Source organism: Bos indicus x Bos taurus, chromosome X (assembly GCF_003369695.1).
Source record: "Bos indicus x Bos taurus breed Angus x Brahman F1 hybrid chromosome X, Bos_hybrid_MaternalHap_v2.0, whole genome shotgun sequence".
NCBI lineage: Eukaryota > Metazoa > Chordata > Mammalia > Artiodactyla > Bovidae > Bos > Bos indicus x Bos taurus.
This window is the reverse complement of record NC_040105.1, coordinates 99,651,309-99,678,675: the sequence shown is the minus strand read 5'-3', so window position 1 is coordinate 99,678,675 and position 27,367 is coordinate 99,651,309. Positions and strand designations below refer to the sequence as shown.

The 27,367-nt window shown below is 34.0% G+C and overlaps 1 protein-coding gene across 4 annotated transcripts in view; it reads left to right on the top strand.

The window, feature by feature from the left end:
- DIAPH2 (diaphanous related formin 2) overlaps nt 1–27,367 on the top strand; it is a 982,036-nt gene that overhangs the window by 273,169 nt on the left and 681,500 nt on the right. For all 4 annotated transcript variants that reach the window (XM_027534395.1, XM_027534394.1, XM_027534393.1 and 1 more), the window contains 5 exons: nt 5,849–5,923; nt 6,002–6,071; nt 9,761–9,897; nt 11,840–11,948; nt 24,206–24,316. In XM_027534395.1, the coding sequence (XP_027390196.1) occupies nt 5,849–5,923; nt 6,002–6,071; nt 9,761–9,897; nt 11,840–11,948; nt 24,206–24,316 (502 nt within the window). The remainder of the gene's footprint in view (nt 1–5,848; nt 5,924–6,001; nt 6,072–9,760; nt 9,898–11,839; nt 11,949–24,205; nt 24,317–27,367) is intronic.

Below are 27,367 nucleotides of genomic sequence, written 5' to 3'. Positions count from 1 at the left end.
ATATGAATGTTTATAGTAACACTGTTCATAATCATCAAAACCTGGAAACAACCAAGTTCAGTTCAGTCACTCACTAGTGGCCAACGCGGAGAAGGCAATGGCACCCCACTGCAGTACTCTTGCCTGGAAAATCCCATGGATGGAGGAGCCTGGTCGGCTGCAATCCATGGGGTCGCACTGAGTCGGACACGACTGAAGCGACTTAGCAGCAGCAGCAGCAGGGGCCAACACTTTGTGATTTGGCCATGGACTGCATGCAGCATGCTTGGCTTCCCTGTCCACCACCAATTCCTGGAGCTTGCTCAAACTCATGTTCATCGAGTTGGTGATGCCATCCAACCGCCTCATCCTCTGTCGTCCCCTTCTCCTCCTGCTTAAATCTTTCCCAGCATGAGGGTCTTTTCCAATGAGTCAGTTCTTCACATTAGGTGGCTAAAGTATTGGAGTTTCAGCTTTAGCATCAGTCTTTCCAATGAATATTCAGGACTGATTTCCTTTAGAATTGATTGGTTTTATCTCCTTGCAGTCCAAGGGACTCTCAAGAGTCTTCTCCAGCACCCCAGTTCAAAAGCATCAGTTCTTCAGCACTCAGCTTTCTTTATAGTCCAACTCTCACATCCATACATGACTACTGGAAAAACCATAGCTTTGACTAGACAGACCTTTCTTGGCAAAGTAATGTGTCTGCTTTTTAATATGCTGTCTAGGTTGATCATAGCTTTTCTTCTAAGGAGGAAGCGTCTTTTTATTTCATGGCTGAAATCACCATTTGCAGTGATTTTGGAGCCCCCCAAAATAAAGTCTGCCACTGTTTCCACTGTGTCTCCATCTATTTGTCATGAAATGATGGGACAAGATGCCATGATATTTGTTTCCTGAACGTTGAGCTTTAAGCCAGCTTTTTCACTCTGCTCGTTCACTTTCATCAAGAGGCTCTTTAGTTCTTCTTCACTTTCTGCCATAAGGGTGGTGTCAATTGCATATCTCAGGTTATTTATATTTCTCCTGGCAATCTTGATTCCGGCTTGTGGTTCTTCCAGCCCAGCGTTTCTCATGATGTACTCTGCATAGAAGTTAAATAAGCAAGGTGACATTATACAGCCTTTACGTACTCCTTTTCCTATTTGGAACCAGTCTGTTGTTCCATGCATATATATATATATATATTTATATTTATATTTATACACAGACCAAATATACTTGCTTTTACTAGTTGTCTTATCTCTGTCCTGTGGCTATGCAGGTATACAGTATGGTGCGGAGGGTATTTAGAGCAGGCTGATTATGAAAGGCTTCATCATCTTCTCAGCAAACACTGTTTTATGTCACACATTCTCAAACTTGAGCAAACATCAGAATCACCTGGAGTAGTTAAAAGAGAGATTTTTGGCTCCACCTATAGAATTGCTGAGTTAGTAGGTCTGGAGTGGGATCCAAGAATTTGTATTTCTAAAAAATTCCCAAATGCTGTTGATGCTCCTGGTTTGGTGCACACACTTTGAGAACCATGGATTTATACTTAGCTCTGTTGTTGCAGTACCAAAATTCCTGCCTATGAAGTTGCGTGCTAAGTAACTTCAGTCGTGTCCAAGTCTTTGCTGCCCTATGGACTATAGCCTGCCAGGCTCCTCTGTCTATGGGATTCTCCAGGCAAGAATACTGGAGTGGATTGCCATGCTCTCCTCCAGGTGATCTTCCTGACCCAGGGATCAAACCCTCATCTTTTAAATATTCTGCATTGACAGGCAAGTTCTTTACCACTAATGCCACCTGGGAAGCCATGCCAACATAAAGTAGCCAACATTTTGGTTTTAAACCACTTCACTATTTCAGTGCCATTTATATTGGATAAAACTTACATATTTAAGTTTGAGAGAAACACAGACAGTTAGTGTTTGGCTACAGGCCACAAAGTATTTGATGCTTTAAAGAGAAAGCATTTGGTGCTGGCAAGAGACAAAGCAAAAAATATGTATGTGTAGCTGCACTGTCTTCCTCTTCACCTCTTGAATGTCATCCTACTATATCATAGTATTTTATCCCCCTAGCTACAATTTCCTTTTGGACACCTATTCTCTATAAACCCTATTCTCTATAAAAGCTCTAAGGACTCATACTATGCATCCTCTAATCATTGCTTTTCAGTCGCTCAGTTCAATCAGTTCAGTTCAGTTCAGTCACTCAGTTGTGTCCGACTCTTTGCGACCCCATGGACTGCAAGACACCAGGCCTTCTTGTCCATCTCTAACTCCCAGAGCCTACTCAAATTCAAGTCCATCATGTCGGTGATGCCATCCAACCATCTCATCCTCTGTTGTCCCCTTCTCTTCCCACCTTCAATCTTCCCCAGCACCCAGGTCTTTTCCAATGAGTCAGTTCTTTGCATTAGGTGGCCAAAGTATTGGAGTTACAGCTTTAGCATCAGTCCTTCAAATGAATATTCAGAACTGATTTCCTGTAGAATTGACAGGTTGGATTTCCTTGCAGTCCAGTGGACTCTCAAGTTTTCTCCATCACCACATTTCAAAAGCATCTGTTCTTTAGTGCTTAGCTTTCTTTATAGTCCAACTCTCACATCCATACATGACTACTGGAAAATCCATAGCTTTGACTAGATGGACATTTCTTGGTAAAGTAATGTGCCTGCTTTTTAATATGCTGTGTAGGTTGGTCATAACTTTTATTCCAAGGAGTAAGCATCTTTTAATTTCATGGCTGCAGTCACCATCTGCAGTGATTTTGGAGCCCCCCAAAATAAAACCCCTCACTGTTTCCATTGTTTTCCTATCTATTTGCCATGCAGTGATGGGACCAGATGCCATGATCTTAGTTTTCTGAATGTTGAGCGTTAAGCCAACTTTTTCACTCTCCTTTTTCACTTTCATCAAGAGGCTCTTTAGTTCTTCTTCACTTTCTGCCATAAGTGTGGTATCATCTGTGTTTCTGAGGTTATTGATATTTCTCCCAGCAGTCTTGCTTCCAGCTTGTGCTTCATTCAGCCTAGTATTTCACATGATGTACTCTGCATATAAGTTAAATAAGCAGGGTGACAGTATACTCCTTGATGAACTCCTTTCCTGATTTGGAACCAGTCTGTTGTTCCATGTCCAGTTTTAACTGTTGATTCTTGACCTTGCATACAGATTTCTCAGGAGGCAGATCAGGTGGTCTGGTGTTCCCATCTCTTTCAGAATTTTCCACAGTTTATTGTGATCCACACAGTCAAAGGCTTTGGCATAGTGAATAATGCAAAAGTAGATTTTTTTCTGGAACTCTCTTGCTTTTTCAATAATCTAGCGGATGTTGTCAATTTGATCTCTGGCTCCTCTGCCTTTTCTAAATCCAGCTTGAACATCTGGAGGTTCACAGTTCACGTACTGTTGAAACCTGGCTTAGAGAATTTTGAACATTTCTTTTGGTAGCGTGTGAGATGAGTGCAATTGTGCAGTTGTTTGATCATTCTTTGGCATTGCCTTTCTTTGGGATTGGAATGAAAACTGACCTTTTTGAGTCCTGTGGGCACTGCTGAGTTTTTCATATTTGCTGACATATTGAGTGCTGTGCTTTTACAGCATCATCTTTTAGGTTTTGAAATAGCTCAACTGGAATTCCATCACCATTAGCCTTAGGTATTCTCAGTTAAGATTTTTCCCTGCCTACTTTTAATGGGCCTGACCTCTTCACACTTAAGTTTCATGGTTGTGTGCCAGTTTTTTTTCTAGACTGATACTAGTTTTCATGGAATGAAACCAATGTACCATCAACTGCATGATTTGAAACATTCCGGGATATGTGAGTTTGTGATTTCATGTGAACAGATAGAAATCATGGTCTTAAATCAAAGACTTCTCTAGACCAAGAAAGAAATGATCCTAATAATTTTAATAGCACTAGGTAGAAAAAGAAATGAGTAAAATTTAGAGTCTTAAAACAAATTATAAATGTTAAGTTTAAGGAAATCATAGATTATTTTTTCTTCCCAAATGCCAAAGCAGATACTGAGAGCTGTATATATAAATTTAATCAGAAGTCTGATTATTTTAAGGTTGCATTAGGGTATTTGCTGAAATGATATCCCCTGATTACTCTCTGTGATAGATTATCATTATTTTATGCTTAGAGAGTGGGTGTCCTTTTCTCCTTCTACCACCACCTTACTGATTATCTAGAGTCTGAGAAAATAGCTCATTATACTGGTTGATTACATGCCTCAATTGAATTGTAGCTTGCTGCCAATTATCATTACAATGCCATATTGATTTTTTCTCATTTCCACTGTGGAAATTAAAGCAGAATTTGTTTAAAATGAGTTTCCATATATATTGTGAATGTGATTGGTTCTGAATATTTGAACTATTTTTAAAATAGTTTTCTTCAGTGATCTGTTGTTTCTTACTGATAGTTTCTTAGAAATTTAGGTCTCATCTTTGTTGATAAGGTTTGCCTTAGTTAAATATGAAACATGATTTACAGACTGTGGCATTGAACTATAATCATGATTTAAATATATATATATATATATTAATTATTGCTTCACAGGTGTCCTGCTGTATATTAATTTACATTTGAGAATTTCATGGGCAATATGATTCTGCTCATTCTTTTAACCACACAAGTCAGTAAATTTAGTTAAAGTTTAATTAGCAAATATTTAGTGTTGACTATATGTAATCTACTCTGCTAAGCAGTATGGGAGACTCAAAGATGAATAAGATCATGTAACAATCTTCAGAGAATTTTTAATCCAGAAAGGTGGGTAAGACACTTGTGATGCAAGAGATATAGAAACATGGGCATTCAAGGGGAAATAACACATTTGGATGTAGTACTTACAGGGAAAAACATTAATGGAAGAGTTGCCAGTCAGTTTGAGCCTTGGAGAGATGGAGTTGGAGTTACCTTCTGGAAAGAAAGATTGAAAAATGAGGTCAAGCAGGGAAGACTGCAGGAAACAGAATATGTCTGATTTTATTGGAACATGTGGTCTAAGGCTTGAGGCTTGAAAGGTAGGTTGAGGTTTTATCAGAATCAGGAGTTGCAATTTGTTAGGTAGTCCAGAGAAGATTTTTGATGGAAGACTGCTCTTATTCCCTCTACTGGGAAAATTCTTTACTTTTTTCAAAGCTCTGCTCAAATATCACCTTATCAAAGAATCTTCCCCTGACTACACATAAAAAAAAAAAAAAAAGTAATAATACTGGGTTGCTCATTCCATTTCCCAAGGTTTTTTTCTATTCATAGTACCAAAGCAGTGGTATTTTACTAAATAGTTGTTTATTTAGTCTTTGTCTTCTTTTTTCTAGATGATAAGCTACATGAACATAGGGGCTTAGTTTGTTGCCAGTTATCTCTGTCACATAAAACATGCCTGGTAGTTAGTGGAACTCAAATAAATATTTTTTGAATGAATGATCAGAATAAATGCAAAGATAAATAAGTTGGGGGATCAGGAAATTATGCCAGTATTTCAAATCTGAAGGATTCAAAGGATAGTGGTGTTATTAACAGAATATGGAAGAGTGGAAGAGGAGTTGATACAGGGAAACAGAGACAAAGTGGAAAATAAATTTGGGATATAAATTCAGGCTTAAGTGTTTAATGCTGGTGAAACAACCAAGGTAGTGCTGTGGAATGGGCAATCTAAAATGTGAAGAAAATTTTGGATTGAGATAAAAGATCTCTTAAGTCATTCTCATAGGGTCAATACTCAAAGTAATTGGAGTAGAAAAAAAGAATGACAAACAGTATGAAGACTGGATTAGCAGATTTGAAAATGAAAAATTTAATTTGAGATATTTAATGTTTTAATTTTATAAACTTATTTATACTTTGTTTGTTTGTTTAATAGCTGGGTTAACAACTTTGGCCATGAAGGTCTTGGACTCTTGTTGGATGTGCTGGAAAAGCTTCTGGACAAGAAACAGTAAGAATAAACATGAAAAAAAAATTCACAACAGGGGAGATTTTTAAGCACAATATAATTATTTTTTCTTTTATTCAGGCAAGAAAATATTGACAAGAAGAATCAGTATAAACTTATTCAGTGCCTCAAAGCATTTATGAACAATAAGGCAAGTAGTATTTATTTCTACCTTTGTTACAAAAGATGAGAACTTTCATAACAGAGTGTATGAAACAGGCAGAATCATGGGCACTTACTCAGTTTTCAAAAGGTTCTTTATAATGCAAATCATCATGAGCTTCATTTAAGTATTATTTAAAATATACTTTGCTTCTCAAAATATTTAATGACAGGTTTTTGCAATTGTGCAGACATCAGGTCTTGTTCCCAAATCAGATAATACTGTTTTTTTTTTTTTTAAATAGTAGTCAAAAAATTTAAATTTGATGGATTGGATACCATTTCCAGAAAATTTAAATTTGATGGATTGGATACCGTTTCCTTACAGAGAGTTTATCTTCCGTTATAAAGGACAATTCAAAACTATGGTTTGATTTTTTTTTTTTTTTTTTGCTAAAAACAGTATAATGTTAAGATTTTTCATTCTTTTTTTGTTCAGTTAATGTCAGTGAGTTAATATCCATAAAAGACTTTTCTGGAAGATAGCAGAAGACTTTTGTATATGTGTGGTACCAGTTGCATTATTATTAAGGATTTATCTTCTAAAAGTAGTCTTTTCTCAGGTCATTTTTTTCTTTAAACTAGAATGAAGAATGAACTCTTATGTATGATTTACGCCATATTCCTATAGGTAAAATACCATTGACATTCATTAATTTAAAAATCCCTTCAGATGGTGTTCTAGTGATCTCAAAATACTTAATAAAAATAAATAAGTGTAACAGTGACCTAAATCTTGCCAGATGTGAAATATAGCTATTTTTAAATAATAAGCAATGCAGTAAGAGTATCTACATAAGTAGTCTGAAATATTTTTTTTTAAGTGTATGGGATTATGCATGATTATGTGTGCATATATTATACACACATGTATCAGCAAATAATTTTTTGATCTGATGGATGCTTGCCAATTGACATGAGTCTCATGTATAGAATATACTAATTGTGCTGTGAAGTTTCTTCTGGAAAGATTTCCATCAGTATTACTGCAGAATTTCTCAGCTTTTGAGCTCTTAGTCTTTGATGATAAAATTATGCAGTATGTGATACCTAATAGGAAAGCAGTTAATGAACATTGCTTCTCAGGATGGATCTCTTTTTTTAATTGAGGGAAACTAAGAAATAATGGAAAGATAACACAGTACTAGAAATCAGGAGACAGAGTCTTTGCTTTGCCACCAAGTTGTGTGGCCTTTAGAAAATCATTTGACCTCTCTGCCAATCAGTCACCTAACCTGTAAAATTAGGAGTCTGATCTAAATTCTTATTGGTTTGAGTAGTGAACTCTTAACAGCTTTCCAGGTATGAGTGTCATCAGTATAGTTAGTAGAGAAAGTCATATTAGTGAGATTTCCTATAGAGCTTTTTCCCTGGAGACAGCAGTTAATATGCCAATACATAATTAGTTGGTTTATAATGTTGTGTTAGTTCCATTTATACAGCCAAGTAATTCAGTTATGCATACATACATGTATCTGTTCTTTATTAGTGTCTTTTCTCATATAGGTTATTACAGAATATTAAGCAGAGTTCCCTCTGCTGTATAGTGGGTCCTTGTTGGTTATTTATCTTATATATTATAATATATATATGTTCATGCCAAACTACTGACTTATCCCTCCCCCAACCACATTTCCCCTTTGGTAACCATAATTTTGTGTTTGATATCTGTAAGTCTGTTTCTGTTGTGTAAATAAGTTTTTTTTCCTTTTTTATGAATTATATTCCACATATGAATGATATCATATGATATATGATATGTTTGTCTTTGTCTGTCTTCAGTTAATAAAATAATTTCTAGGTCCGTCCATGTTGCTGCAAATGGCATTTCATTATTTTTTATGGCTGAGTAATACTCCATTGTATATATGTACCACATCTTCTTTATTCATTCCTCTGTTGATGGACATTTAGGTTGCTTCCATGTCTTGGCTATTGTAAACAGTGCTGCAATGAACATTGGAGTGTATGTTTCCTTTCAGGTTATGGTTTTCTCCAGATATCTTCCCAGGAGTGAGATTTCTAGACCATATGCTAGTTCTATTAGTTTATTTTGTTAAGGATCCTTCATACTGTTTCTGCATAGTGGTTGTACCAATTTGCATTCCCACTAACAGTGTAGGAGGGAGAACATGATGGTTTGATTTAGATCACTCTAAACTAAGGCTGAGCTTTAGTTAGAGCATGTTAATGTCTTTTACTTTGGTGCTAGGAACATGAATAAATGATAAATCTTTTAAATTACAGGCATCTGAAACAATAGGCATAAAGTTACATTAAAAAATATACACTGATATATCAATTTTATGTTGTATTGAATTTGTCATAATCAAAGCATGAAACTTTAGTCTGAAATGACTTATGCATCAAATTTACTGACTCCAAAGGTTTTGATTACCTACTTCAAAAACTCTTTTTGCTTATATAGTATATGGAATAATACAGTTATGAAAAGGGACCCATTGCCCCTTAACTTCCATTGCTATAATATTGCTCTAATGTTTAGGTTGATGGTTTTCCATCATTTCTCATATCTTCATTTTTATTTTGAGGATTTCCCCTCATGTTAGAACTACCTTTAAACAATAAAATGGAAATTTGAAAAATTTAATGATTTCACTGTCAGTTTAACTGATTTTAAAAGTTATTTTAAGTCTGGTAATTGTATAGTAATCATCTATTTCTCCATTTTACAATTTTCGTTTATTTTAATTACTATTTATTGTTTACTACCCACCTTTATATATTCATATTCCTTTTGTTTTCTTTGCTTCTTTTTCATTTTGTCTTTTCCATTTCCTTTTTTGTCTTATCTCTGTGTATTTTGTTATTATTATAGCTAAAGCTCATGTTGTTTTCTCCTGAATTTTTTTAGAAAATAGAAACCATGAAAATATTCAAGTGTGTGGTAGTTCAGTAAAGATTAGCTTGAAATGGCAATTTTGCAATGATGAAATATTGTCAAATTCCACTGTTAAACTGTAAAAACAAGCAAACATACTTCATAAGAAATCTGAGAAATACCTTGTAGGCCAAAGATGAAAGAAAATATGACCTTCTTTATGTAGTGAAAACCCAAGTTTTGGGCTTTCTTCAACATTTCTTTACCTATTCATTCTTGTGATGCACACTTGCATGCATATATTTAAGCCTAGAAAATCAATGAAAATGGTGTCTGTCTCCTCTGCCTAGTTGACTGTGACATGTAGTATTCAATAAAACCCATGCTCCCCTTCTTTGGGGTTATAATTTTGCTGTGCAGCACAGCTACTTGAAAGAGGGAGGCTAAAAGAGAAAAGGTATGGGAAAACCCATACAGAGATTTGTAGCTTCTTTAACTGGCATGTAGTATACAAAAGAGCTTTTCAACATCTTCCCTTTTTGTTCAACTTAATTTTCCATACAAGCATATTGGAAAATTTAATCATGAGTTCCAGATGTCTCCAGCGAGAACCAATGACATAAGTAGAACAGCTAAATATTCTTCTTTATTGAGGAAATACTGATTGCTGCATATTTCTTCCAAATTTTTATGGAATGTTTAGTTAGGATAATGGAGATCCTATTTCATAAAAGGACCTAAAATCCAAGAAGTGATCATTTCAAATAAGAAAACAATTGAATTTGAAGAACATTCATTGAATTAAATAGAACCTCATTTTTTTTTTTTCCTTTCAGTTTGGATTGCAAAGGATTCTAGGAGATGAAAGAAGTCTTTTACTCCTAGCAAGAGCAATTGACCCCAAACAACCCAACATGATGACTGAAATAGTAAAAATACTTTCAGCTATTTGCATTGTTGGAGAAGACAACATGTAAGTATTGCTTTGTCATTAACTGCATAGAAATGACACTTGAGAAATTGAGAAATTTGTGCCGTTTCTTTTGATACCATGCAGCTGTGCTCAGTTGCTTGGTTGTATACGACTCTTTGCAACCCCTTGGACTGTAACTCACCAGATTCCTCTGTCCATGGGGTTTCTCCAGGTGAGAATACTGGAGAGGGTACCCATTCCCTTCTCCAGGGGATCTTCCTGACCGAGGTATCGAATCCATGTCTCCTGTATCTCTTGCATTGGCAGCAGATTCTTTACCACTAGTGCCACCTGATAGCTTGCATGAAAATAGTATTAAATTTCAGGAGAAAAATTGGTATTTTTATCTTATCTGTGTACATTTTAGCTGTTTTTTGATTTTTTGAAAAATAGGTTTAAAAAGACAATCCTAATGTGAAGTTCTTCAGTGTTGGATATTCAAAGTGAATGATTAGAATTTTATCTAGTTGAAGGGAAAGCAATTATTAGAAAAGTAGGGAAAGATCAGTTAGGGAGTAATTTTGGCTAAAAACACACACAGGCACATTCACATACACACTCTACACAATATACACCCTCATCCATGCACATCAATAAATCTGACTTCTTTAACAGAATTAACCAGATGCTTTTATTCTGTACTATTATTTTACAGTAGTGTTTTACTTTATCTGTGTATGGTAAGTGAAAGAATAAAGCAATTATTCATGGAATGAAATTAACCGATTAAAAAGAACAAAAGGCTGTTGGTAATCATTCAGGATGCATGCATGTACCATTTTCAGCAAGTTGTTGCTGACAACACATTAGATCACTTCTTCTTATTGAAATAATATTCAATCAGAAACAAAATTACAGGTTTGATATCCAGTTGGTAAGAAACTCTTGTGATAAAGAATGAAATACCTGCTACTGATATGAAGTAGAATATTTTTTTCTAAATACTCTGTGTGACAGTAATCATTTCAGTTTAAATTAGAATAGAGGCAGGCAAAGATTTAAGAATATTCTAATATATTGACTTTCTCTTACCTCTTGGAATAAAATGAAATGTTTCTTAGTGCTGGTTTATCCTTCAAAACTGAAAGACACTGAACAAAAATATCACACAACATTGTCTTATGAGAATGAGATAACATATGCAAAAATAAAGCTTCCTTAGGTTTTATAGGAAAATCAGTTTATATATGACTAAGAAATATTTTCCTAGTCTATTAGATTTTCAGTACTTAATTCACATAATGCATCCTAGTCTGGTATATTTTATGACTTAATTATAATTTCAGATATAGCTTGATGTGAGTAGTATACTACAGAGAGGTTCATTTGATTCAGACACTGTACAGAGATAGCTACCAATATTTTTGTTCAGGTAAATAAGTTTCTTGTGCTAGGTAATTATAGATGCTTCTCTAATTTACTGGGCTTTCTCTTTTAGGCTTTTTCCTTGTTCCATTTTCAAAGAAGTTTTTTAAAAGTTCTTTAAAAAATATGTACTCTTTCTTGCACTTTATTATAAAATTACAGTCTGATCACACTTGAATGAGCTTTGAATAGCTGTAGATGCTCCCGTGTCTAAGTGACATTAATATCTATGTTATGTTATTTTGCTATGCTTAAAAAAACTGTTAACACATGTAATATCAAAACTCGAAATTTAAAATTTTAATGTTTATCAATTAAGTATTCTTTAAATGTCACCCAGAAAAATGACTTTCCTCAGGATTTTCAAATTGAATTTTTTTATTTTGATGCCCTAATGTTATTTAATGCTATCAATATTTGAGTCGTAGAAATATGTGGAGAAGAACAAAATTCTTAAATTGTGATGGTCTATATAAACATCAAGCACCTGAAAACAGGAAAGAGTGTATAAGAGATAACCTGTATTCATAGAGTGTGTTTAAGATGCATTTCTTATTTCTAGTTTTTTTCTCTATAGTCTAGATAAACTTTTAGGGGCTATAACTACAGCAGCAGAACGAAATAACAGAGAACGATTTTCACCAATTGTGGAAGGATTAGAAAACCATGAAGCTTTGCAATTACAGGTAAGTTAGTTTTGTCTTAAATTGCTCCCATGGTTATATTGCATTGGCCAAAATTTTTGTTCGGGTTTTTCTGTACCATCTCACGGAAAAACCTTAATGAACTTTTTTGGCTAGTCCAGTACTTATTTTGTATGACACTAACTCCACTTTAGCTAGCATTTAAATAGAAGGGAATGTAAAAATGAAATTTTTCCTGTTCCTTTGTCATTCATAGAAACTAGAAGTTTTGTCTGTGAAGATGATAATTTGCTTAAAGTGAGGAAGAGTATTTTGAATTATTATAAGTTTATCATTATTATCATTAATATTTGGGTAGAAATTTAGTAATTAGTGTACTAAGTCATGGAAATTAAAGCCTTAGCAATAACAGGGCAAGAGGACAAACAGTTCAGCTAATGCCATTATCCGAACAAGTGTTAATGAAGTCTGTATGGGCTTGTTGTAGAAATTTAAGAAAACTAAATACATGTCTTTTTTTTTTTTTTGTGCCATTAACACAGCATTCAGAAGTTTGACTCCCCAGAATAGAGGGGACTGACTTCTACTTCTTAGGTCATGGTCTATTTCATAACCCTCTGTAGACCCAGCCACATGTCTTCTTTATAAAATTATAAAATTAGTTATATTTTGTTAGATAGTTTTAAGAAATGAGCCATTTTATGAAAGAAAACTTTATTATTTTGTGATGAGAGCTCCTATAGTGTGAGATCCTGGACTAAACATTTTCATTTTTATGTATTATCTGGTTTAATGCTCCAACAAGTTAGCAATGTAGGTACTATTATTATCTTCATTCTGCCTATGATACAAATATGCTAAGTGAGAGTAAATAACTTGTCAAACATGCCACAGCTTGTAAGTGGCATAGTGAAATTCGATGCCCGTTTTGTTGGTCTATGATGCTCATCTCTTTGTTTTAGACAGTGTTTAGCATTTAATGTACCATGGGAAACACTTTCTGAAATGTTTTCTAAACTCTTATGGTGTCATTCAACAAAGAGAATATGATTCCGAATTTAATTTTATCAAATTATTTAGTAGTATTTATTAAAATTTCTTACCTGATATAAAACAGTTTCTTTTCCCCTTTTTAATTGTATTGTTATATGTCATTATCTGTTTTTGCCAGAGTTTCAGACAACAGCAGATAAATTGGCTTGTCCAAAGAGAATATTGTAGTGTCATAAAAGTGTAATCCCTTTCCAAATATTTGAGGAAGTTTGTTAATTGTTGCTTTTACTCTATGACGAGCATTTTGGATAAACTTTTATGGTGTGCCTTTTAAGGCCAGTGTATTATATTTTTTATTACTTGGGGGGATTTCTTTTCAGTGCTTTCCTTTTTTAAAATATACTTCTTATTATATCATTTTCTCTCAATATAATACAGTATCTCTACCGAAAGGTTTGGAAACTGTCTTTTTTAGATGACTGCTTGAAATCTTTGTTTATATTTATGTGCCTGGGCTTACCTAAACTTAACTGTCTTTCAGTCATATGTAGGAGTTTGTTCTCGTCTTCTAGAGTTTGCTTAGGAGGAATTAAATGTTAATGTCTGTATTCAAAGTTTTCATTACTCAAATCACTCTCTTAAATTCACACAACTGTTGAGAGGTAAAGTGTGATTTGAAGCCAGATTTCTGTGATGTCAGTATTTGTTTATTGCATTGTCTGACCTTTAAAATGACACCCCTGCTATAGAATAGTTCAGCCTACACAGTGAAATGAGAGTGACATTTGCTAGCCTTCAGGAAGCTGGACTGAATGGTATGATAAAATGGCAAATTGTTAACAAGTAACATATTGAAGGATCATTATCTTGCTAGGTATTCAAGAAGTTATTGAATACTGATTACAGATGCAAACATATACAAATCACAATTTGAAATTTCCTGTTTTAATGAGGTACAAAATTAGTAATTTGTTATATACAGAGACAATTACTCTCACAAGAATTGTGAGGTGGGTTTGTTTATTTGGATTATTTCACGTGGATAAAAAATATCTGAAGGTTCAAAATATATTTAGAATACAACATGAAAAACAAAAGTTTAAATCTGTTGTTTAAAATAAAATTAGTGCTGTATTTTACCAGAATTACTTTTCTATTTCTGTATCCTGAGACTTCTCAAAATGTCATTACAGTATCTGAAGTAATTCTGTTAAAATACAGGACAAATTTTATTTTTAAATAATAACTATACCCCCTCCTCCATCCTTTTTGGATTTAAAAACAGGTTATTAACTTTTCACAGAGGTTTTCTAGGTCATCTTTAAAATTAAATTCTATACCCATGATAGGAGTTTCATTATCTTCAGTAGTTCAAGAAATAGACAATAAATCGTATATCTTTGTATGTTCTCTGTTCATTGACTTTCGTTCAGCTGAGTAGCCTTCTCAAGTCTCTCCTTACTTCTCAAGTCTTCTATGCCTTCTTTTGATCCTTCTTATCTTTTGAAGTAGCCTCTCATCTTCCTTTTTCATTTTATAGTCTGAGTCTCTAAAAGACTCATCCATACTTGTTTTCTCTGTTTCCTAAATTAACTTTCACAGCTCAACTTTTTCATAGTTCTTAAAAAGACTGATGACAGTGGTTCTTGAATTTCAAAATCCAGTGACTTCTTTCCAATCCTGATGGCTCCCTTCTTGAAAATTTTCCTACCTTTGCCTTTCTAGGCACCATTGGCTCATTGCTGTCTGACTACCCCTAATTGTTCTTTCTCTATTGCCTCTGTGCATTTCTTCTTCTTGGATATTTTATTCCTTATGTTCTTTGCTTGGTCCTATTTTGTCATCATTTTTGTATATATGTAGATATGTACACACATATATAAGCTCAGATACATATACATTTATATGTACACACATATCTGATCACTCTCAATTGCTTCTTTAGCTTTAATAAAATCCAACTGTATTCTAATGATTCCCCCAAGTTTGTCTGGCTCATGTCTGTATTCAAACCTACCTGTCCAAATAGCTAACTGCATATTTTAGAAGCATCATAAAAATATGAAAGCCAAGTTAGCTTTTATAAACCATGTGCTGATGTTCTTTAATATGTTACCTCTTTTTAAATCTCACACTAATTCTCTAAGAGTGATAGAGAACTAGTATCCCCATTTAATAGATGAGTAAGCTGAGGCTCATAGAGGTTAGATAACTTCTCTAGAGTCACATAGTAAATAAGAGATACAGCCCAATTAGACCCTAGGGTATCTGGCTCCATAGTACTTGTTTTTAACCACTGTATGCTACCTCCTTTTAGTAAAATTGGCTCATTTCTCTTTCCATTAATATGATTTCCTCCCAAAAGAAAATCTCTTTTTCTTGTCTTTCTCATTTTAGATAATATAGAGGTATCATCTTCTGCCTAACCTTTGGTTTTCCTTAAGACTTCATTCTTCTTTGTTCCCTGCATCCAATTAATCATCAAGTCTTACAGAAGACTATTAATATATCCAGTTTCACTATCTCCACTACATTTATATTCTCCCAGCAATATTATTCTAGCTGTTTTCTAATTAGTATCCCAAACTGATAGATTCTTCCCGTCCAGACAAGTGTTTTGTACTGTTGTCAGTTATCCTTCAAGAGTAAATCTAATTCTAACATAGTAGCATTCCCAGAAACCTATACCCATTGCTTGATGAAAGTGAAAATCCTAAACACAATGAATGAGCTCTCTCAGTGTGGCCCCAACCTATCATTCTGGCCTTAGGCCCCAGCGATCTCCCAAATGTACCATAGGTTTTAGCCATACTAAACCTTGTGTTTTCCAAATGTGGTGTAGACTTTTAAATGCCCTCAAACATTTTTTCATGCAGAACACTTTGCTTGGAATAGCAGCGCTTCCTCCAACCATGTCCTTTTCGTCTTGGTAAGGTTTAATGAGGACACAAAGGAAGGCAAGTTTAGGTATATTCTGCATAAGTCAGGGAAGGCTTCAGTGATGAAGTGATGCTTTAATTGGGTCTTGAAGGATCACAGGAATTTTCCAGAAAATTATCTTTGCTGATAGAAAACCAGTAATATGGTAGGGAGAAGGGTTTCCAGGAGGTAAAAAGAGAGACCAGAGTAGTCTGCCAGTCCCTTCAGAGAAGACAGAGTGAGCTAATACCAACATACAGTTGAAACTAATTTTTATGTAGCCCAAGAGGAAAAGCTAGGGTATACTGACTGTTAATAATAGTTTTTTTCCCTTTAACTTGTTTTTATTATTTAAAAATATTTATATTGAAGTATAGTTCATTTACAATGTTGTGTTAGTTTCATTTGTACAGCAAAGTGATTCAGCTATATATATCATACACACAGACATGTATATATTTTTACATCCTTTATTGATTATAATTCCCTGTGTTATACAGTAGGTCCTTATTGGTTATCTATTTTATGTGTAGTAGTGTGTATATGTTGATCCCCAGCCCCTAGTTTATTCCTCCAAATAATAGTTGTTTATGGAAAGAGAAAGTCATATAGCTAACCTCCCATGAGATATTACAAGAAAAGTCCTAGTCTTCACAGGCTGGTATTAGTCTGAAACGTGCAATATGTCTTAAAGTATTTCAGAAGCTGTGTGCAGAAGTGTTTTTATTTTGATTTAATACATCTAAAAAATATTATCTAACACATTGAATATAGTTCACAAATTGTGCATGTTATAATTAGGTATGGTACACAAAACATAGAAGTGAATACATGGTTGATTCACTTACCCTGACCTCACTGTTTTGAGAGATTTATCATTTTGGAATATAACTTGGAACCAAAAAGGAAGTAAAAGAAAAAGAAAATATGAGCAATCTACAAAGTGTCACCAAGTACACCAAGTAAGCCTCATGATGACAAAGACTTTTTGTCTTTAATCAGAGCCTATCGCTCTGTGGTATCTTATTGTCTATCCATAGCAGACTAGAAGTATGAGTTGGGAGGTTGGAAAATGTTTTATGACAGACTTGTGCACTGAGATGATCAAGAGGCAACAGCTGAGAAAACGAAAGCAAGGGGCGAGGAGATAGAAACATAAGGAAAGAGTGGAACTGTAATTCAAAAATTATAACATTTAGTTTCATTTGGTTTCAGGGAAAATAGCTCTATATATCTCAATAGCTCCTGAGGGCATATATGTGTTCTGTCATCTCTCATTAACTCATATATTTAATCATGCCCCTGAGTCAGCAAATAATAATAATAATGAGTTATATTTAAGATATTTTAAGAATGTGGGGATTAAGGAATTCACTTCAGAAAGAGTTCCATTCCAAAACATACTCATGCTTAAATAGACAAACGCTGCAGAAATATTGACTGATTCTTTATAGTGCAGATCTTTCCACAGTGATTCTCAACTGTTGAGAATTTACTCTAAGCCTATTTGTAAATTTGCACTCAAACCATCACGTATGAGGAAGTAGCTTTGGATAAATGATTTATCATTTGTCAATAGTGACATATTTATGATAAAACAAGGTACTGGAGCTTTGAATAATAAGGAAATTTGTGCAAAAATAAATGATCATGTTAAATACTCTGTTGAAGAAATGTCTGATATTAGGAAACTTGTTCGATATATTGATAGTTTTATACTACTATCATTTTAAAAGTAGAATTAGTACAATAAGGGGTTATATAGAGATATTTATACAATGTAATCATGTTTCAAATACAAAAATAACTTGACTTAAAAAAGAATGTCTTTTATTTTAAATCTGTTTCAAAGTTGTGTAATTGCCAAATCCATAATTTGTGGTAATGGGAATTCACTAGTGATCTCCATAAATATAGAAAGCAACAACACTTTGGAAGTCATCATAAGGGCTTCTCCAGCACCATTCAACACTATTGGTCACTCTATCTAAGCTCTCTCCTCCTTCAACTTCTATGATACCATGCTCTCCTTGTTTTCTTTTACCTCTTTGTTACATTGAAGATCTCTTTTGTCTATGCTTGGCCTTAAAATATACTTATTCCTAGAGATTTATCCTTAGTCCTTTGATCCTTTACTCTGGTCCTTTGCTCATTCTGTATATTATCCCTGGCAGCCTAATCCATCCTTATGACTTCCTCCAGCACTTCTATGAGATGAATCTTTCTGAACTCTTCTATTCTAAATACATCCTGACTCACAGATCACATATATTCACCTGCTTCCTTATTGGATTTCAAGTTCAGTATTTTCCTTAACTGTCCTTATCTTCTTTTCTTCATCCTGTCTATCCTGTTCCAGTCTCTTCAACTTTGACCTGCTTTTCTCTTCTTTGCCCATCCTAGTTAACCTTAGCATTGTCCACCAAGTATCATAAACCAGAAATAAATAGTTATCTTCAAATCTACTCTTCTCTATCCACATTACCTCAGTCACTAAATGTTACCAGTTCTACAGCCTTATCACTGTATTTCCCTTTCTTTTTACAGTATCTTTTTATAGTATTTCCCTTCCTTTTTATAGTATAACCCCTAGCCACCACTTCTTTGTTTCAGGGCATTGTCACAGCTCTATGTTTTCCATTTCCATAGATTCTTAAATATATTCTACCCTTCATTCCAGGCCCTTGTAAATCATTTTTCCACAAGGTATACTTCTGAAATACTGTTCTTTTATGTTGTTGTTTAGTCTCTAAGTCCTATCTGACTCTGTGACCACATGGACTGTAGCCTGCCAGGCTCCTCTATCCATGGGATTTCCCAGGCAAGAATACTGGAGTGGGTTGCCATTTCCTTCTCTAGGGGATCTTCATGACCCAGGGATAGAACTCATGTCTGCTCCATTGGCAGGCAAATTCTTTACTGTTGAGCCACCAGGGAAGCCAGCTTTTGTTATATCACTGCTAAAAATCCTATAATATCTTCCCAGAGACCCTAGGACTAAAGTCTAATGCTAGTCTACACAAAATACTTCATCATCTAACTTTTGCTAAAACTCTAACCTCATATTCTATTCCATCACTCTGCTACATATAGAGTTGGTCCAGTCAGCTGGTACCCAATTTCCTGAACATTTCATGCTATTTCATCCCTCTACCTCCGTACCTTCCTACATGGCTTTGCTGTGCCTGGAATTCTCCATTTTTTGAATTAATTAACTTTCTCTGTATATTTGTGTCTTTCTTGGTTGACACTTACTTTGACTCAAACTATCTTTCTTCCTAACTCCTGCTAGGCTGGGATAAAGAAAGACCTTGTTAATGTCAACAAAGTACTTAATAAGGTCAATATTTGACAGTGTCAATAACATTTTAAAAGCACAATTTGTCAGAGCTAACAGCAATATGGATAATCTGTTTTGAGAATGTCCTGGAGTTGGCAGTTTTTGTACTCCATAGCTCTATGAATTGCGATCACACAGACAGATATATGTTTGTATAGTTTTTAGAGTTGGTGAGTTAAAATAAAGGTTCTAGCATTTTCCAAGGAATTTAATGAGGATAATTTACTTTTAAATATTTCCCTTCTCTATCACTTAAGAAACTGAATGCAGTTTCTTTTTATAGTAATGTTGCGTGTCAATAAATTTAGAAATATTTAATGACTATTACCCATTATGTATATTTTTTAACTTTTTATTTTGTATGGGTTACAGCTGATTAACAATGTGATAGTTTCAGGTGAACAGCGAAGGTAATATAATATACCTGTTATATTTTAAACATTTTATTGGGAACAATTAGGGGTTACAAAGAAAACCATAAACAAATTTAGAGCCATATCTTTAGGAAGTTTAAAAACAATTTTGTGATATATCACCTTCTATACCATACCCCACACCTGACAATGAAGATACTAGCATCCTCTGACTGAAGAATGTGGGTGATTATTGTAGAAAGAAGGTATACTGTTATGGTAGAGGAAGGCTTATAATGTTATGGAAAAACTGATAGAACTCAATTTAGTACAATTATGCATGGCACACATTTTTGGATGCTTTGTCACATGCACAAAGCTTTTATCTACATGTTAATGCATTTTTTCAATAGGTTGTATAGATATTGTATAGGTATCTCCTTATAAGGAGATCATTTAATAACATTGCAAATACAGAAACTATTTTTACTGGTCAAAAATCAGAATCTTGGTTCTAGCCTAGCATGTTTATCAATAATGAAAAAATTCAGACTTTTACAATTTTAATTCTTATGAAAGCTGGATTTAAAACAGATGTGGCAGACCATTTTGAACCTTAGATGCATTATAAAGAAAATAAGCATCAGATGAAACCTAGATAGTAAACTTCATGATTTCATTTCAAAGGCACGTGTTTTCTTTCCAGTACAGGGGAAATGCTATTCAGCAATACCAAGTTTGTGCATTGTAGGGTGGTAGGAAGATTTCAAGACTAAAAGTCACGAGGCCTGTTTTCAAATCCAATCTTTGTGGCTTCTTATTGGACTTCCCTGGTGACTCAGATGGTAAAGAGTCTCCCTGCAATACGGGAGACCCAGGTTCTATCCCTGGATCAAAAAGATCCCCTGAACAAGCAAATGGCAACCCACCCCAGTATTCTTGCCTGGAAAATCCCATGGACAGAGAAACCTGGCAGGCTATAGTCCATGGACTTGCAAAGAGTCTGAAATGACTGAGCAACTAACACACACAAATATATTAGCTATAAAGTATTGGGCAAATGAGCTAATCTTCCTAGGTTTTCAGTTTCCTTATCTATAAATGAGAATATTGGATTGGTATATTTTCTGTTCTTTCTCGCTTTTGAAGCCCATAATTTTTAATTTTCTATCTCTGGAGTTAGATTTTTGTTTTTTGAAAGCAGATTAATTTTTCGTTGAAAGAGGACAATATCCTTCAATCATGCTCTTAAAAATTTGTATACTTGGAAGTTGAACATACCGATTTTGAAAGTTTCATTATTCAGGAATGTGTTTTCCCCCTAGGAGCTTAGGTTTTAGATATTGGGACAGAACTGTTTTTAATTTAATGTGTCCAGTGCAGTGCTGTGTTCAGACTTTGCAGTGTCCTATATCCATGCTGTCCAGTATGGGAGCCACTAGCCACATGTGGCTGTTGAACATTTGAATTGTGACTAATGAGACCAAGCAACTGGATTTTAAATTTACTTAATTGTAATTAAGCTACATTTAAATTGTATTTAGTGGCTTCATATTGAATAGCATGCTTGTGTGTGTGTGTGTGTGTGTGTGTGTATGATATATTTGCATGCTCATCCATGCTGAGTAAGGAGTGGAGGGAGTGGGATTGGCAACAAGTTAAGGAGAGTGAGAGGCCATTATGTTGTATGATTGAATACTGCCCATAGATCATTGTTTATATTATGTAAAGTGAAATCTAACACATTCCAAGGACGATTTTCTATCTCCTCTCCTCTCTTTCTCCCTCCCTCTTTCCTTCCTTCTCTCTTTTCCTTTTCTTCTTTCCTTCCTTTTGTATTCCATTATGTATTATGATGATGACTTTATTTTTATTGAAGTCTAATTGACATATGATACCCACTTTATATACTAAACAACATACTGTTAAAATAAATGTTTTTCTGATTAAACCTGTAGTTTCAAAGTTAGGTATTCCTAATATATTAAACATGATGCACTAGTTAAATTTTATTATCTTACCAATCCTTAAAATCTTTTGTTGTGTTAGTCTAGGAATGGAGTTGGTTAGGCATCTGGAATGTTCTGGAAATTAAACTGTATTTTGAGTAAAGTTACATGGTTTAGAATCATGAGTTTCCTCCTTTCTGTGTGACCTTGTATAAATTATTTGTTTTGAGTCTTAGCTACATCAACTGTGAAATGAGTGTAATAGTAACAGTTCATGTGGTTGTTGTGAGAATGAGATTAGATGGTGAATTATGTTATGTAAAACTCCTAAGTTGTCTGGTAACAAAAGCTAATAGAAAATAATAATGATAATAATTTGGGAGTTTGTAGTTAGCTATAAATTCTGAATCTACAAAATGGATATTTCATGTTTATAATTAAGTAATAATATATTCAGCCCTTTAAACTAATTACACTTTAAAAATTTAACTTTGTATTTGTAAATAGTGACAATTGGATTGATTTTGCTCCTGGGCAGTAATTGTGCAGTAATATAAAGAGGTAGAGATAATTAAAAAGATTTTTTTTGTTCTCCATATCCATTCAATATAGATGTTCCTCTTAAAGAGCATTACTTTCCAGATTATGTTGGAAAATGAAATGATAGTATCAATATTCATCTTATGTTATTTGTAATTAATTAAATATCCATTAGAATTTTATAACAAATAATACATTAATAAATCAGTGCTCTTACCTGTTTAAACTACTAACTTCAAAGTATTTGCTAATCACTTTATACTATAGTCAATGGCTGTAACTTTACTTTCTGCATTTAGTTATATATTCAATATATATTACATGTTAAGTATTTAATAGCATTGCAACATTTATTTTACTAAATGTGGAATTATTTAGATGTTGTTACATTCATTAATTTTTTGACTTTTACTATTTTTATTATTTCCTGATCCAAATATTTTTCTTGTATAAAGGTACAATTCCAAGACTCATTAACTTGTTTGTTATGGAAATGTTCTCTTTACTTGTAGGATATTAATACAAGCCATTAAGCTAGAATTCCTTCTGGCAAAAACAATCCTAGCAGATGGCAACTTTTCTCTCTATTAATTTTGGATTGGACATGTACTTTGGCTTGTTCGGTCAGGTCATAGTTGTAACGTAACAAGAATCAGTCATGCAAATACAATGATAGTATAGCTATGGGTATGCTGTGCAAACTTATATTCCAGCCTATTTAAACTATTTGAAGACTTAAACGTTTTCTTATTATGAATAGGAAGGTTAAGTAACACATTAAGGCATAAGCACCATAATAACTTACCTGATATGACTTTTAAGGTAATGCCAAGTCAATGGCAAATATTTAGTCAGATGTCTCAGTGATTTAGCTTGACATTTGAGCATTCATAGAAATTGGACTACATTCTTAAATTATCTTTTAGGTAGCTAATAATGTTAAAGACAACCTTGATCATCCTCTTCATGCCTACAACTTTTGATTTTTGATCCACCCCAAAGCAGCTTAACTGTATTTATAAAGATATAAAAATAAAACCAATATACCTTTTAATATTTTGTCTATACTTGAAAAAAATCACTATCATAATGACAGATCTGGATAAGGTCAAGCCAGAATAACATTTGAAATATTTTTCTTTTGCTGGTGTTTTTCTCATACTAACTATTGATTTATTTGTGTCCCCTTCTATATATAGTTAGCATCTTTACTAAATCTGATATTTTCCAGAGGCCCCCTTGCATTCGCTCTTTGAACACTCTAACTACTCATTATGTACTTTAAAAATAATCAATTTCAATGTGCAGCTCTTCAGTTAAACTATCAGCCAATTGCCTTAGACTTGAGCATTTTTAAAAAATGAGGAAAATCTTTGGAATACCTGACAATTAGCATTTGGTTGATACTCTACTAGCTTGCCATTACCAGAAAATAACTCCCCCCTCTTTTTTAATAAGGAGGCACAATATCAGAGGAAAACCAAAACCCATTTTCTAGCATCAATCTAAGTAAAGAATCGTGTTTACTTGAAAACAAGCTCTTATATTTACTTTATCATGTAATGCACATGAGTATTTCTGTCACTGTGCCTTCTAGTTGATATTAATTCACTTGCATTCATTTTTTATGTAGTAAATTAATTCATCTTAATCATATATTTTAATAGTCTATATTTTGTGCAGATCCATTTAATAACAGAATGGAGCAAGTATAAATCAGTGTAATAATATCTCTAAGTTATCACTACTCTTTAATATCATAATTTCATAGCTTTATTTGATTTATTTTAGGAAAGTATTTATAACCATATAGAATTGAGACCAAGTGCATGCTGAGGATGGCTGGAAATGGAAGATACATTTTATGGTCTTTTTAAAGGGCTCTATATCCACACTTTTGGAAATTTGAGTTTTTCAGAGAAAATATCATAATCCTTCATATAGTTTAGCAAAATACAGCAGTACTTGACCATGCATTTTACCTTCATTAGAATTGCTCTGGACATCGGAAACTTTATTGTTAATTTCTTTGTTTCTACTATAAAGTCATAGTCAATATACTTATATAAATATTTGCCTTTCTTAATATATTTCATAATGTATGTTTGTATGCCTTTAGTATAGGGAAAAAATGTTATCTGAAAGCATTAAGTATTTCTTTAATTAAATGAACTTTTTTTAACACAGTTTACTTTATAATTGCAGGTGGCCTGCATGCAGTTTATAAATGCGCTTGTCACATCTCCTTATGAGCTTGATTTTCGAATACATTTAAGGAATGAATTCCTTCGTTCAGGACTAAAAACAATGTTACCAGTAAGTGGAATGTGCACTTTTATAATGCTTACGAACTTTAATGTTTTTCTCTCTTTAGACAAAAGTACTTGCAGCCAAGTAAGTAAATGTGCCTTACTGTTTTCTTTTATAAAGCATTAGATGCTTTGCAAGCTTTTGGATATTGCAGTATTATTAGTCTCAACATACAGCTGATGATTCAGAATTCAGCTAATGATATGTCCAGAAGTGATGACTTTTTTGGTTTCCTTAAAGTCAAAAGGAAACTTCTTTTCTTTGACTTTGAATACTGAGAACATAAAAGACTGCTATTTTGTTTTTTGCCACTTCAACTTTCAGTAAAATTTTTTGCTCTCCTCTTTGATAACTTAGATTGATTTCCTTTATATTCAACATAAGTATGCATTGAATTTTGATTAATATATTCTAGATACATAACAAAAATTGTATTCTCACTACCAATTCTGTAGCAACTTTTCTAAAAGAAAAGCAGTTTTATTTCTTAAATTGAGTGTGGTTATTTGCTCTAATTATGATGCTGTTAAAAACATTTTTCAAATAACTATAAGCTTGTTCTAGGATAAATCAACACAGGTGTTCTAAAAATAGATATGCAGCTGCCATGACTTGATTATGTTAACTGATGAAGGAGTTTGTTTAAGTCCATGGCATTGTTAAAAGAGATAAGCAAAATATCCCTAGTCTCTCTATTTAATCTACTCAAGCCATATGAAATAAATAAGAAGTGAAAGTAGCAGAAGGGAATAAAAGGACCCTGTAAAGAAAAGACAAAACAAATGTCAATGAGCATGTATATAAGGTATTCCTAGGGTATTAGAAATAACCAAAATCAAGGAGATTTCCTGGTGAGAAATTAGTGTGTAGCATGCATCTGTAACTTGTATTCTGATGATCTTAACTTAAAGTAGTTAAAACTCATCATCATAAAATATATAATTAAGTCCATTGAGACCCATTTTAATAAGATATACGATTGAGTCTATGCAGTTTCAGAAATTTCTATGTCAGTTCCACTTTGAGTGGTTCTTTCATCCATGACTTTATAAACCAAGGAATTGGTTGCAGTGAATGATAAGTGACCTGAGAGGTTCAGTATGAGGTTAACTTGGGACTTCCTCAGACAGTAAAGAATCCACTTGCCAAACAGAGACCTGGGTTTGTTCCCCTGGGTTGGGAAGATACCCTGGAGATGGGAATGTCTGCCCACTTCAGTATTCTTGCCTGGAGAATCCCCATGGACAGAGGAGCCTGGCAGACTACAATCCATGAGGTCCCAGAGTCACACACGACTGAGTGACTAACACTTTCTTCCCACATGTAATTAACTTAGGGACATTCATTAGTTAATAGTGTATGTTACATATTTATTCTTCTTTTCTCACAAATCTCTCCTCATGAAAAGACTGTGGCCTTATGTAGCTAATATTACAGTATGTAATTATGTAGGTAATATTACAGTCTGGATTCTAGTGTGCTTTTGAGCTGCCTACTCACTACTTTCCATCTTTGTCCTCCAGGGATTGTTCCTCTGTTTCTGGGACAATAATCATGTCTTTGGACACTTGTTGGCCTCGGGGGCTCCTGAGCATTCTCTAGTCATTTACTAATATGTGGTGTTTTTCTGCCCTTGTTGTTGTTGTTAGTCTTCCAGCTTTCATTTCCCTATGTTTATAATTGAACATTCATTTTCTACTTTATACTACTGAATGGCTGGTCAAGAAAATGGTGACTCTCAATTTATTTAAGTCTTCATCTTTTCAGAAAGTGTACATAATAGCTCTTGTTCTTATGTTTTGCACTTTTGTCAGGATGTACTCATCTCTGCTATTCACTGGTCTCATGGTATTTTTCATTTGGTTACATTGACAGCTAAGGTTTTGTATCAGTGTTTCTTAGCTGCACTTTTCTATTGGCCCTATAGCTGCTATATATTGTGGTAGGTACCCTGTACTTCTAAACATGCTTCCAGTTAGATTTTTATTTAACTACCATATCTCTTCAGTATGTCCTAATTCTTAGGTCTCAGTGATTCCTCAGCAAAAGAAGTGTCCTGTATCTGCCTACTCAAATTTTGGAATAGAACCTACAAAGATTCTCAATGTTTTTTTCTATCTATGACAATAAAGTGAAATATGGCTAAGTACTTTTCTGATTTCAAGAAATTGAGTTGTGCTGTGCTTAGTTGCTCAGTCATGTCAAAAAGTCGGGACTCTTTTTGACCCCATGGATTGTAGCCTGCCAGGCTCCTCTGTCCATGGGAACACTCCAGGCAAGAATACTAGAGTGGGTTGCCATGCCCTCATCCAGGGGATCTTCCCAATCCAATGATTGAACCCAGATCTCCTGCATTGCAGGCAGATTCTTTAATCATCTGAGTTACCAGGGAAACCCAAGAATATTGAAATGGGTAGCCTATCCCTTCTCCAGGGGATCTTCCCAACCCAGGAATCAAACCAGTGTCTCCTGCATTGCAGGCAGATTGTCCCCCTAAAGAGCCTATTGCAGTCTTATCAGAGGTGGGGCAGAGATGTTTGTTTGGAAAAAATAATCCTTCCCAGGTATTTCTGATACACAATATGAGAATCAGAATCTAGGCAGGTAGACCCATTTTGATGTTGTCCTTGTAGTTTCATTACCAAAATTCAGAGGAAAACTCAGAATGGGCATGCTTTAATTTATACTAGATGTCCCTAGCATGTCAACTATTATCTATCTAATGTACTAAATATTTACATTTCAACCAGTAGAATTTATAATAACCTTAAACAGCTTTTACACATGCACCGAAACCTAGTAATATATTCAAAGATGAGTCTTTAATATCCTTATTTGTATCCTGTTTTCTCTTCTTTTATACACTGTGTAACAGGATGAACTTTCTAATTTTCTAGAATATATCATCTTCAAAGTAGCAAATTAGATGTGACTAGGGGTAATATAAATTGTTGGCACATGCATCAAAAGTAATACCTATCTGGAATCATTAAATGCTAGGGAAAAAATAGTTCTTAACATTTCAATAATCCCAGAGACCATCATTGTAGTAGAATA